This window comes from Vulpes vulpes, chromosome 3 (genome assembly GCF_048418805.1).
Source record: "Vulpes vulpes isolate BD-2025 chromosome 3, VulVul3, whole genome shotgun sequence".
In the NCBI taxonomy this organism is placed as follows: domain Eukaryota; kingdom Metazoa; phylum Chordata; class Mammalia; order Carnivora; family Canidae; genus Vulpes; species Vulpes vulpes.
Genome location: NC_132782.1, coordinates 13902617 through 13916262, shown reverse-complemented (window position 1 = coordinate 13916262; position 13646 = coordinate 13902617). Strand labels below are relative to the sequence as shown.

At 40.7% G+C, this 13646-nt stretch overlaps 1 protein-coding gene across 11 annotated transcripts in view; it reads left to right on the top strand.

Annotated features, from left to right (window-relative positions):
- Positions 1-13646, top strand: part of STK39 (serine/threonine kinase 39) — a 437393-nt gene that overhangs the window by 242160 nt on the left and 181587 nt on the right. For all 11 annotated transcript variants that reach the window (XM_072751854.1, XM_072751856.1, XM_072751855.1 and 8 more), the window contains 3 exons: positions 4224-4333; positions 4549-4650; positions 6751-6884. In XM_072751854.1, the coding sequence (XP_072607955.1) occupies positions 4224-4333; positions 4549-4650; positions 6751-6884 (346 nt within the window). The remainder of the gene's footprint in view (positions 1-4223; positions 4334-4548; positions 4651-6750; positions 6885-13646) is intronic.

The window sequence follows — 13646 nt, the reverse complement described above, 5'->3', positions numbered from 1 at the left end:
GGCCCCTGGAGGGGGCCTCCTGGTGGGGGGCAGCACTGCCTAGCATCCCCCCTGGTGCTGACACTAAGCTTCACGTGCCCTTTAGTTGTTGAGATTGTGCTGACGGCACGCAGGACCCTCCTCCCTCCTTTATTCCTGCCTGGCCCCTGTGTGTATTTGGGGGTGCGACCCTTGCAGCTGTCAGACGCTTTTTCTTCTTGGCTCAACACTTGTGCTTTGCTCGGGCGGTTTCTTTGTCTGGAATGGCATGTCCTCTTAGGCCTGCCCGTCCAGGTCTTAACCTCTTCTTGAAGGCCAGGTCTGAGGCCCTGGTGGGTATGCAATCTGTCATAGCTGTCGCAGCCCCTAGCTCTTCTGTGTCTACACAGACAGCACCGGGGAGCTCTTGTTCATTATTATCCGGCCTCCCTCTCTTTACTTGTCATAGTCTTAAAGGTCTGCCCTCTGTCCATATCAGGTGGCTCTACCGCAAACGCTGCACGTCTGCCCTAGGCATTCACCTGCATAAAAATAAGACAATTCCCCAAGTTACTTAATCATGCACCACAAATTAGAGGTGTTGGATGCACATCAGAGTAACCACACCCTAACACAAAGGTGGCTGTGAAAAAGCCGCAAGGTGCCAAGAGTCAGGGTGCCAAAGATGCTTCGGTTAGGACTAGGGCCGTGCAGAGCGTCCTCTGCCGATGGCCTCCCACTTGGTGGAGCCAAGTGTACCTGGACGGTGATAGAGCACCGGGTGACAGGCCGCAGCGGTGCTGGAGGTCGGGGCGAGGGCGAGGCTGGTGATGGATCTGGGGAATAGACGGTGAGAAGTTCGGCGGCAGGAGCTCAAGGTCCGTATTTGGGAGCAGGGGCAGCTGAGGCGGGAGAGGCCAAGGGGAGTCAGATGTGCGTGTTGTGCTGGGGGCTTGTGACTTTATCTTGGGGAGCAGAAGGCCCTTCAAGCCCTTGGAGGGAGAAGTCAGGTGTGTGACAGAGAAAGGCCCGGGTGCCAGGGCCTGGCCCTGAGGACAGCAGGAGGCAGCTGGGGGCTTAGCAGGCTGCCGCCAAGTGGGTGGATTCAGAAGATGTGAGAGAGCCTTTCAGTTCCTAGGATGACAGCATTCTTTCTGGTTTGAGATGCAGCTATTCCTGGAGGCAGGAAGATGGGCTGGCTAACTCTGTGTGTAGCCTTTGATTCCGTGTTTCCAGAGAAGTAGTCATGGTTTCTGACCCTAGTGTATCTGGTTGCACTCCCTTCGGCTGCATAGACGTACCTCTTAGCAAACAAGGACTCTTTTCAGCATTTCTGCTTTACCACCTCACTCTCTGTGGCACGCATGCCGTCTTGACGGAATATGCCAGTTTTCCTTGTTACCCAGGTACCCTGTGTACTTTGGTCAAAGTGTCATTTCTTGGTACATATAAATCTTTCTGTATACACGTAGGCCATACATAGGAGCACACTGTGTATCTACTGTGTAGTCGTAAGGGTGAGTAGATGTTAGGATCGGCGTTTTCTGCTTCTGCTTCTGGAATTTTTATTCTGAGCTTTAAAGACATTTAACCATCTGTTTATGGCTTGAAAGTGAGTGTTCTAAGTGGAGGCTATGAATAAATATGTGAATCATGAAGGATATATTGAAGGGGTATTGTCAATAATAAGTTGCTACTATACATCTCTTTCAGCTGTTTTTGCAGCTTTAAAAAGGTCTAATGTAATCATATGGTGTTTTTAAGGAACTTAAAAACTTTAATGTTAAAGTTTTTATGGATTTTTATCTGGATTCTATCTTTTAGGAGAGACTGGGTATACAGTTCAACTGCATTTAAAGAAATACATTTTTCCTTAGAGCAACTTCTACCCATATTCTTAATTATTTACAAATGATATGTACTTAGTGTTTCTTGTTACAAAAATTTTTTTTTTCAGGATTTTATTTATTTGAGGGAGAGAGGGAGAGAGAGAGAAAGAAAAGAGCACAAGCAAGGGGAGGGACAGAGGGAGAAGAAGAAGCAGACTCCCCGCTGAGCAGGGAGCCTACCGCGGGGCTGGATCTCAGGACCCTGAGATCATGACCTGACCTGAAGGTAGACACTTAACCTACTGAGCCACCCAGGCACCCCTTGTTACAAAATTATTTTAATATAAGTGGAATGTTGGGTTCATTGTTAAACTTTTCAGAATATAAATTAAGTTGAAATTACTACTTTTCAAAGCCAATCATGTTGTGTTTTCCTCTAGCCAAATATAGTAGATGCTTACAAATGATTTAATTCACCTAGCTCTTTTCTAAGAATATGAATTTTATTTGCTCCTACCTACAGGAGACTGACTGGTTCACTGATTCTAGAGATTTCTTTTCACAAGGCTTTATTTTTCTGACCAAAAAAATAAGAATTCAGAGAGTTTTTAGAGTTTGGTACATATGAGCAAATTAAATTATATAGCATTTTCAAAATATGCTCTTGCTCAGTTATTATCATGAGTGTAGCAGTTGGAACAAAGACTCCATTTGTAAATTTTTATTCCTTTTACTTGTAGTTGAAATCCTGTGGGGAGTTGAGTAAATTTAAATGTAAATAAAATGAAACAGTCAACATATTTCAACGTAGGGAACTGGTTACAGTGTTACTGCATAACTTAATATCGAAGACCTAAGGCAAATGCTAATACATTTTGACCTTGGTTTGTGCTTGATGTTGTTCTTTGGTAATTGCTGTCATCCTGGCAAGTCATCAAAGCAGACCAGCAAAGGAGAATTATATGAGAGCAGTTTGAAAGGGCCCATGCTACATAGTCCATTGCAGCATTTTGAGGTGTTGACTACGTTTTTAATTACAATTTACCAGCTTACTATTGAGCTGTCCTTGAGTTGGCTTTTGCTGGTAGGTCTAGGCTAGCCCTGAGTAGTTGGTACTTTATTAACTAGTTTTAGCTTCTAATGAAAATCTACGCAGAAATGCGTGCATTAATAATCACCGGGTGTTCCCTTCTCTGTGGTCACATATGAACATTGTTTTTGCATAAATGCATGTGTGTATGTATGTGCAGTATGCCTAATTCATCTTCCCACAAAAATAATTTCTAGTATGTAATGAATGTTAAGAAGAGTAGCGTTTCATTTTACAAACCATGGTACCTATACCTATGAAAATTATCCAGGAAGCAAACATTGGGGGGAAAAAAAGGCAATCTTTGCTGACTGAGCTTTTCCTTTGTGTTGATTGCTACATATGTACAAACCTGGGCATGTTGGCTTTATGTACCTGGGTTTGTGGATTTGCTGTTATTATTTCTCCTAAGGTGTCAGCACTATTTAAACAAGGCCATGAGAATGTGGAAGATGAGTGTTATTTATCCTTTATTTATTTTTTTAATTGAATTATGATTAACATACAGTGTTATGTCAGTTTCGGGTATTCAATATAATGATTCAGCAATCCCCTACATTACTCGGTGCTCATCACCATAAATGCACTCTTAATCCCCTCTGTTTCACCCTCCCCCAAGCCACCTTAAAAAGAAAAACCTATTCCCCAAACATTGATGATATGGAATTAGAGAGGCTGGAAAATAATCATAATAAAAGAAACACATAGAAAGAAACTACATCATATACTAGTTTTTCTGCTTCCATGCTATTCTTATAACTGAGTTTTTGAAATGAATCTTAGCTAAAAGCTAAGATCCTTTATACTTAGAGCTCTGAGAATGCATTTTTATTTATATTGATGTAACCCTATATGGTTAGTTACAACTTTTGATACCTTTTTGGTAGAAAATATAATTTGGTATGCTGAGGTTTCTGGACTCTTGCTGACCCATTACCCATGATGGTGTTCTCTCTGAAGTGTAGGCTGGGGACCCCTGGGTGGCTCAGTGGTTGAGTGTCTGCCTTTGGCTCAGGGCGTGATTTGGTAATTGCTGTCCTGGAGTCCTGGGATTGAGTCCCACATCGGGCTCCCTGCATGGAGCCTGCTTCTCCCTCTGTCTGGGTCTCTGCCTCTCTCTCTCTCTCTGTGTCTCTCATGAATAAATAAATAAAATCTTAAAAATAAATGAAGTTTAGGCTGGCAGGTGGCAGGATTGCCTTGGGGTGCCCCAAGAGAACTCCATGGTACTTGGAACAATTCAGCATCATTGGAAAGGTCACTAGGAAACGAGAGATTCATAAAGTTGGAATTTGTAAGCAATAATGTCTTATATAAAATAAGGATGATTTTTGTTTTTCTTTTAGATTTTGGGGTAAGTGCATTCTTAGCAACAGGGGGTGATGTTACCCGGAATAAAGTAAGAAAAACATTTGTTGGTACTCCGTGTTGGATGGCCCCTGAAGTCATGGAACAGGTAAAAAAAAAAGTGATGTTTTGTATCATTAAATGTATTAACATTTCATTCAAATCACTTTCCTAGAATGCATCATGTAACTGAGATTTAGCTGGGCTTTAGCAAAGTAATATCAAAGTTGTGCATACACGCTGTAGACTTCCAACATAATATGGACTTCATGGTGTGTGACATGCCTATTTTATAATTGTGTTTTTCCCTCGTTCTTTTCTTAGGTGAGAGGCTATGACTTCAAGGCTGACATGTGGAGTTTTGGAATAACTGCCATTGAGTTAGCAACAGGAGCAGCGCCTTATCACAAATATCCTCCTATGAAAGTAATTACTATTGGAAATAATATATTGGGCTTGAAATAGAATTTAACGGAATCTGTTCTGTAATTCTTAAACATAGTCATTTTTCTCTTAGACCTGAGGAAAATTAATGGAGGAATGCAGTCAAGTTCAATGTTGTCTGATGTGGACAGAATAAGACAAAAGTGGTACAGTTCCCAGCTTTGAAGCTCTCTTTACATTCTTAGCACAGAGCTATCTGAAGAATGAGATGGAGGTTGAGAACTGTGACAAATGCTGGTCATTACTCTTTTGATAGCAGAAGACCCCAGACTCCCAAGGAAAATCTAGAAATAGATTATAGTGATATCTTTGCAGATGGATTTCCCCAATTTTTTTTTTTTTTAATGATCTGTAACATTTCACCCTCTGTGCTCATAATGTCATATTGGTGACTCATCTGAAATAAGTGAGGCCAGTGTTTTTAGGCAATAACCTACATTTGGATACTGTGTCCAGATTTTTGTTTTTCCCTTAACTGGCCTACATTATTATTTCACTTATTCTGAGGTGGTGGTATCAGAGCTGATTTACCCAATTAGAATTTGTTTGGGGGCTGAAATAATTGGTGGAAATTGTGAAAGTATTTTACAGAGAATACAGTCTTTGTTTCAGTGTTTTCCTAGGAAAATACTGGAAAAACTTAGGAGGATTAAGAAAAACCAGAGGATAAAAAAAAAAAAAAAGAAAAACCAGAGGATAAATAAAGTTAAATAATTTCACGGATTAAAAAGTTAATACATTCTTATGCGAAAAAATTTGGAGTCCAAACAAGAACAGAGAAGAATATAATCACTCACAATCTCATCAACCACAGACAATCCCTGTTAAGGTTTTAGTGTAGTTCATTACACTGTTGTTTTCTCACTATATTTATATACATATTTTCAACATACTTAAGAGTGTGTGTGTATATAGACATACCTGCTTTTGTTAGCAGAAAATTCAAATTTGAGGTGGAAACAATTGAATTGACCTTTCAGAGAAAAAGCACTGAAGCAACTGTGAGGATTTTTCCTTCCATTGGTTTTTCTGTATTACTTTTTCTTCTCATTTTCTTTCTTCCCCCAAACCTTCATGTTGCCCACCCGAATCCACAGTCACATTGCTAACCCCAGCCTGGCATCCTGCGAGGCCCTGCTAGGACTTAACAGCTCTCCCACTTTCTTCTATTTGCTATTATCCTCCACAAACAATAAACTGTCACTTTAATCCTTCATCTATTCACACATCTGAAAGTGTTTGAAAGGAGTCTTGGCATGTATAACTTTTGCATAAATTAAGGCCAACTAATGCATTAATGAGGTTTATTCCTTTTATAGGTCAATAGTTTACTACAAATTCTCTTTTTTTAAACAAGTAATTTTGATGTTGTGAATGAATGGAATTTTTACCTTTTTGATTGGAAGCAGTGTTTTGCATTTATATTGTCCCCCTCCCAAAGCAACGTGGCCTTATGCCACAGTTATGGTCTTCAGTAACTCGCATTTTGGCTAACTTTCAGTGTCTTACTGTCTCCATTTTAAGTAATATTCTGTAGGTTTTCTCATTTAAAAAAGGGGGAAATCATGTGTTACATTCTGGGATGTTGTGGATTTATTTTTAGGGTTGGCAGTGTGTTAACAGAAGCCTGGAGTTCCGGGTGGGGGGGCTCCCTATTTATGAATGACCTGTACGCAGGACCGTTCTCTGTCGCTCTGGGCCAAGCCCCCCTCGCTACCCCCCACTTTCCCAGCCAGAGCCCCAGCCTTCACTAAGCCTGTGTTGGAGCTACGTGCTCCTCCAGGAGGCTGTGTGCGAGCGAGCCAGTTCCCAGACGTCTGTCCTGGCTGCTTTGGGACATCCTTCTTAACACACAGAACAGATTTTATAAGTTCTGTCAATGGAATAACAAAGAGGTAAAAGGGCACGTGAACAGATTTGCAAAGGGAAATAATACTTTTCAGCTCACGCTTTCTGGAAGGTTAAAATCACGGGAAAGCACCTCCTCAAGGATGGTCTTTATTAACGCTTTTGTGAAAAATTAAAAACTCGACCGTAGCGGTGGCTGTACTGATTCTGTCTTGGTGCTTGTTTCTGCTGCAGGTGTTAATGTTGACTTTGCAAAATGATCCACCCACTTTAGAAACAGGAGTGGAGGATAAGGAAATGATGAAAAAGTACGGCAAGTCCTTTAGGAAATTACTTTCACTGTGTCTTCAGAAAGATCCTTCTAAAAGGTATGTCAAACGTGGTGGATGAGTTAGTGACCTGGTTTGAATCACGACAAAGCTCTGTTTGTGGCTGGGAAAAGGCTGTGTGAGGACACCTGAAAGGTACTTCGAGTTCAAGGGAAATCCTGCTCTGGCCCCTGGTTTCCAACCTGTTAGTGGAAGACAGGGTGGATCCAAGACGGAGAGGGGTGAGGATGAGGGAGAGAGGTGGAGGAAAATTTTTAGTGCTAATGAGATTCACTGTGTTTGTTAGGTGTGGGCTCTGTCATCAAAGGAAATGAAGGAAAACAGAAATCAAAAGAAATTGGCAGTGGTGCACTCAGAAGCCGAGCTCCTATTCTGTACTGTGTAGGTTGAGCTGACCTCTCAGGATTTGAATATCCTGCTAGCTCCAGTCTAAACCGGGCAGAGCTATTGAATTTTGCATGAGCTTCCTTTTAGTTGCAGAACAAGTTGTGCTGTTTAAAAGATTATCAGTAAAGAAGATTAAGATTTTTGCATTAGAAACATTAATCATATAAACAGAAGCAAATGGTTTGAAGTTAACATGCGTGTCACTCCTCTTTATTCTTGGGCTACTACCCTGCTCTGTAGTGTCCCTGTTTTCTGAGTTTGTTTCTTCCTTCTTTATTTCTGTGACTTTGAAATACCCTGGCTGGTGATAATATAGCCGTGTGTGTCTTTTATCACCTAAAGAAGAATGTTAATGACGTGAGCCACTCAGGCCTTGCCTGGCTAGAGTCCCTTGGCAGAGCTTGCTCATGTGTGGCACGGCCCTAGCGTACTGTCCGCAGAGACCACAGATCTGGAGAGGCCTCTGGGCTCACCGGCCACCTCATCCACCCAACGGTTCGATTTGATACTTAAATTTGAAGACGTAAAAACTGGCTTCTCTTTTGAAGCTTTCTTTCTCTGCGAAGTACCCTGCTTTCGGAGGGATTCCAGTATCCTTATATCCTTTATGAAACTTAAGCCTTTTATCTTTACATAGTAATCTGCTGTTTGAGTAGGCAACCCTTCTCTAGATTAAACACAATTTCCATTATTTTACCCCATTCTTTGTAGCTACTCTCTGGGTTCCTTTACATTTTACTGCATTTGCCTTGAATCTTTTCTGTATCACTGAGCACCATTTTCGTGGAGCTAGGTCTAAGGACTGTTTGCTATCAAGCACCTTGACGTTATTTCTGTAAAAGGGATAATTGTTTTGTCACACCAACAGGCTATTTCTGCTTAAACATTTTAGTTGCCTTTTATGTTTGATTTGTAGGGCTTGTTTTTCTTCTGAAGTTACAGCGATCTTTCATTGAGGTTACTTCTTCACACTCCTGTTGGGGGGAAAGTGCTTTTAGATTCTGATTGTGTTCTGCAACACTTCCTTGTCTTACCTTTGTTTTTTGGTGATTTTTGGCATCATCAAGGAAATAGTTCCATCCTCCAGAGCGCGATGAGAGAGGTACCTGTCTTCCCAGTTAGCACTGGGTTAATGCTGATGGTCTCTGGGATTCTCAAACTAGTTGAGGTCCCACCTAGTGGTGGTGATGTGTAATGTCACACGATTCTAGCCCTTTTGGAAAAAAGATCCTGTAGGATAGAATTGCCGGTGTACTTTAATAATACAGCAGTAGATTTCTTTAGGAATTTGTAGTTTAGTCAGAATAAATTAGGTTGTCATACATTATATTTAACAAACTGTCCTTATTTCTTAATAATCTTGAAAGTCTTCCCAGGAGTTATTTATTATATGAGCTCAAATATCAGGTTCCCACCACCCTAAAAAAAAAAAAAAAATTCTCCAAAAGATCCTTGCACCATATATTTGAATTCTTACAAAGTCTTCCCCTCAGATTACTCTTTTAGTAACTTATTGGTTTACAAAGTACTAATAGTTTCGGGTTTTTTTTTTTTTAAAGATTTTATTTATTTATTCATGAAAGACACACACAGAAAGAGAGGCAGAGACACAGGCAGAGGGAGGAGCAGGCTCCATGCAGGGAGCCCGACTTGGGACTTGACCCTGGGACTCCAAGATCACGACCTGGGCTGCAGGCAGATACTCAACCGCTGGGCCACCGGGGCTGCCCAGTATTAATAGTTTAAGGACTTATTTTAGATATTTTTGTTATAATCTAATCTAATCTCACTATTGTGCAATTGTCCCCTATAACAAACAGTATTGGTGCACCAAATTCCTGGGGACTCTCTCTTTAAAAAATTGAAGTATAATTAACAGCCAGTGTTACAGCAGTTTCAGGTGTACAGTATAATGATTCAAAACCTCTATACATTACTTGGTGCTTATCACGGTAAGTGTACTCTTAATCCCCATCACCTATTGACCCATCCTCCCCACCCACCTTTCCTCTGGCAACCATCATTTTGCTCTCTATATTTAAGAGTCTGTTTTGTTTGTTTGTTTGGTTTGTTTCTTGGATTCTACATATGAGTGAAATCATACGGTATTTGTCATTCTCTAACTTATTTCACTTAGCATTATATCTGCTAGGTCCATCCATGTTGTTGCAAATGGCAAATCTCATTTCTTTTTAAGGCTGAATAGTGTTCCATTGTATATATGTACCACATTTTCTTTATCCATTCATCTATCAATAGACTCTTGAGTTGCTTCCATATTGTGGCTATTGCTAATAATGCTACAATAAACATAGGTTGTGCATTTATCTTTTTGGATTAGTGTTTTCTTTGATTTTCCTTGGGTAAATCCCCAGTAATGGAATTACTAGATCATATGGTAATTCTATTTTTCATTTTTTGAGGAACCTCCATACTGTTTTCCACTGTGGCTGTACCAATTTGCATTCCCACTAATAGAGCACAAAGTTTCCTTTTTCTCCACATCCTCACCAACATTTGTCTCTTATCTTCTTGACTAGCCAATTCTGACTGGTGTAAGGTGATATTTCATTGTGGTTTTTTCTCAATTAAGTTAAATTCATTTTTTCAAGTAAACTCTCCCCTAGCATGTGGTTCAAACTCACAACCCTGAGATCAAGCATCGTATTGTTCTACAGGCTGAGCCAGCCCAGTTCCCCTTGTGATTTTGATTTGCATTTCTCTGATGATGAGTGATGTTGAGTATCTTGTCATGTGTCTGTTGGCCATTTATATTTCTTCTTTAAAAGAAAAAAAAATCATGACACATGAGAATGGGAAAAAACCCAATATCGTTGAACTATTTATTATATAGGATGCAGTTTTAAGATATGTATTCATTACTTAAATAAGTAAACATTTAATTGCTACACAAATCTGAAAGAAACCATGAATATTTCCTGTCTTCTCTGCCTTTATTTATGTTGTTTAAAGGTTCTTCCTCTTCCTCTGTCCCCCTTCTACCCTCTTTTAATGCTTACATGAAAGACCCCATGTCCTTAGAGTTAGATAAATCTGGGTGAGATTCCTAGCTCTACTTTCTCATCAGCTACATGACTTAGTTTCCTAAGTCTGTAAATGGGTCTAATAGCACCTACTTCATTGGATTGTCATGAAGATGGAATACAGTAATGCACCAAAAGAGGATAGCATAGGGGCTTCTGGGTAGCTCAGTTGGTTGAGCATCTGGCTCTTGGTTTTGGCTCAGGTCATAATCTTGAGGTAGTATGATCGAGCCCCATGTCAGGCACTATCCTCAGCCCCATGTCAGGTACTGTCCTCGCTGTCTGCTTGAGAGTCCCTCTCCCCTTGTCCCCCACCCCTTTTGCATGTGTGCTCTCTCTCAAAATAAATAAATACATCTTATTAAAAAATATGTGGGTAGCACAGTGCCTATGAGTTCTTAAATATTCAGGGAATTGGGCTTGCTGTTCGTTATTTGCTGTTTTCTTCCTTACCGAGTGGAATTACTGCAACTCTTAGTTTTTCTATAGTATGTTGAGGAGATGTCTCCTGTAACACTTACCATACTCTGTGCATTTATTGACTTACACATCCGATCTCCTCTTAAGTTTGTAAGTCTTTTAGAAGGAGAACCTGTGTCATTCATCTTTATATCTTTCTATCCATGGTGTCAGATCTGTATTACATATTTGATATTTCTTGAGCAACTGGAGACAATTGGGAGCTTGCAGTTTGGGGGTGATTTGGACTTATTGAAGAGTGTTTCAGAAACAAACCAGATTCAAATGGGTTGAGGAGTAAATGCAAGATTTTTCATAATTTTTGTTTAGTTTCCATATAGATCATCAGCTTATAATCTGAAAGCAACTGACAGGTACCAAAATCCAGGTCTAGCTGAGTACCTTTTTAGCAATGAACAGAAACATATCACAGTGACCAGAACAGATCCAGTCCTGTGCAGGAGCCCTCAGGCTAGCTGAGAAGGAGCTGTGTTTTCTGTCAATCCTGAGAACTCATTGAACTTTCCTAATAAAAGAGAGCTGGGGTGTTAGAGCTATTTGCCTCATCCAAGTCTGTCTCTGCATTGGCATAGACTGAGAGGTGCTTATATTTGCAGAGCAGAACGTTTAGTTATTTCTTAAAAAAATGAGCCATAATCCTGTAGATTATGTACTTCATGTGGATGGCAACTATAAAAGGAGCCAGCATTTTCTTTGAGCAACAAGAGGGTGGCTAGCGCAATGATAAATTCATTATATGTGAAGTAAACTTGAATATTTCCTTTAAAGGGAGGATAGGGTGAGAGATGCAACTCTGCTTGAGGTCAGTGAGATTTTAAAAATTATAATACGATTGTTAGAACTACTTAAACTGTATCCTGTTCATCCTGAATCCTTTGAAAATTATTTTAAGTCTCAGTGGACTTTGGTTCATCCATATGTATTAATTGAATTCTTTAAGAGATTTTCTTCTGAGAATGTTGGTACTTACAGACTACTGCGTTGTTTTTAAGGATTTTAAAATGAATTCATCATTCATAGCCTATACCATTATTTGGGTTGCTGGTATAGCATTTTAGCTTTCCTTGTACAACAGTGTCTGTATTTATATTATGTTGCATTATTTGAAAATGTTATCAGCCACGTAAGACATAACTGTGCTTCCAGGATTCCTTCTCTTATGTGCTACTCACTCAGAGGCCGGCCCCACTGATGGCTCCATATTAACCCTGTACTGGTAGTTGCTATAGCATAAAACTAAAACAAACAAGTGAACAAAACACAAAACCCCCAAATTCAGATGGGCAGCATGTACTTCACTTTCTCTCGTGCCTTCTATTACTTTCTTCCTCCTTCATTTTCCTCATTCTTTTCAGTTCCACTTCCCCATACTTTCTTTTTTTTTTTTTTTAAGATTTATTTATTTATTTATGATAGACGTAGAGAGAGAGAGAGGCAGAGACACAGACAGAGGGAGAAGCAGGCTCCATGCAGGGAGCCCGATGTGGGACTCGATCCCGGGACTCCAGGATCGCGCCCTGGACCAAAGGCAGGTGCTAAACCGCTGAGCCACCCAGGGATCCCCTTCCCCATACTTTCTTATGGAGATAGCTCGGCACTTGTAGGGATCTACCTCTAAAGCTATAGACGCTTGATGGCATTTGAGCTCACAGAGGATCTACTGTTTAGTTCTTCTCTGTATAGAGTAGACCTATTATTTTGTATGACATGTATAACCTATGAATGTAAATATTGAGCCTATAGAGGAAGGAATGTAGCTCCTGTAAACCATTTCTCATTTCTTATGTGATTGTTTGTATTTATTGATGAAGGCTCCGAGTGGAGAGTGCAGAGAAGGGGGTTTTCTCTGTAGCATGCTTTTCCCCTTTATAGATTTGGCCACCGTAGAAATGACCTTGTTGGGGAAGGGAAGGCATCTCCCCAGCTCTGTATCTTGAGGTATGTCTGGCATTTCCCAGCTCTCTCTCGGTTTTGGTCCTACCCCTGACCCTTAGTGTGTGGAAGGAGGAGGCCGGGTACAGAGGAGCGAGGGAAGCTTGTGTTGTGGCTCTCTACTTCAGGACCTCGTGGACTTAGCCCTTTCCTCTCTCTTTTTTTTTTTCCTGTTTCTTTTCTTTTTTCCTTTCTTTTTCTTTTGTTAGCATGAATATTATTTTCATTACATCGTTATCCTGTTCCCTACTATCTTGAACAGATGCTTAGAATTTGGTGTTGACTAAATTTGGCTCAGAGAATTGTGGTTCTGTGTCCGAATGTCTGGTAGCATCACTTCTACCCCGTATTTGGTTATGGTATGGAAATTGAGCTATGATAATTTTCTGGTCTGTGTTGGGCATTGGGGATATAAAAGAATGAATACTGTGTGGTCCCTGTCTTGAAAGGGCTTATAACCTAGTGGGGTGTGGAGGCGGGAAGGCATAGGAACAGATAATTCCAGAACAGGAGTGTGGGTAGAAGGGTGTGTGAGCACCGAGTAGGGAGCAATGGGAATTCTACTTGGAGGAGCCGAACAAAGTAGCTCTGAAGATGATGACATGTAAATTGGTTCTTGACTGATGAGCAAGGCTGTGCCAGTCAGTTACAAAGTTTTTTGAAGAAATGTAGTGTGTGCTTTGTCATAAGGAGCAGGAGAAGGGTGAGAATGTCAGTGTAGCTGGAGGACAGAGTTCGCAAGGGTTGCCATGGAAAATGAAGATGGAGGAGCCAGCATCTCTCTGGCCACTGAAATCTGTTAGGATGGATAAGAATCGGGTTTTTATAGAGCCAGCTCTGGAGCAAGGTAGACGATGGGTTAGAATGAAGAAGAGAGATGTAGCAGAGTCTGGCTGGGGGGCTGTGATGACTGTACGTCATGACCAAGGGTGATGAGGGATTTAACCGAATCAGTGGC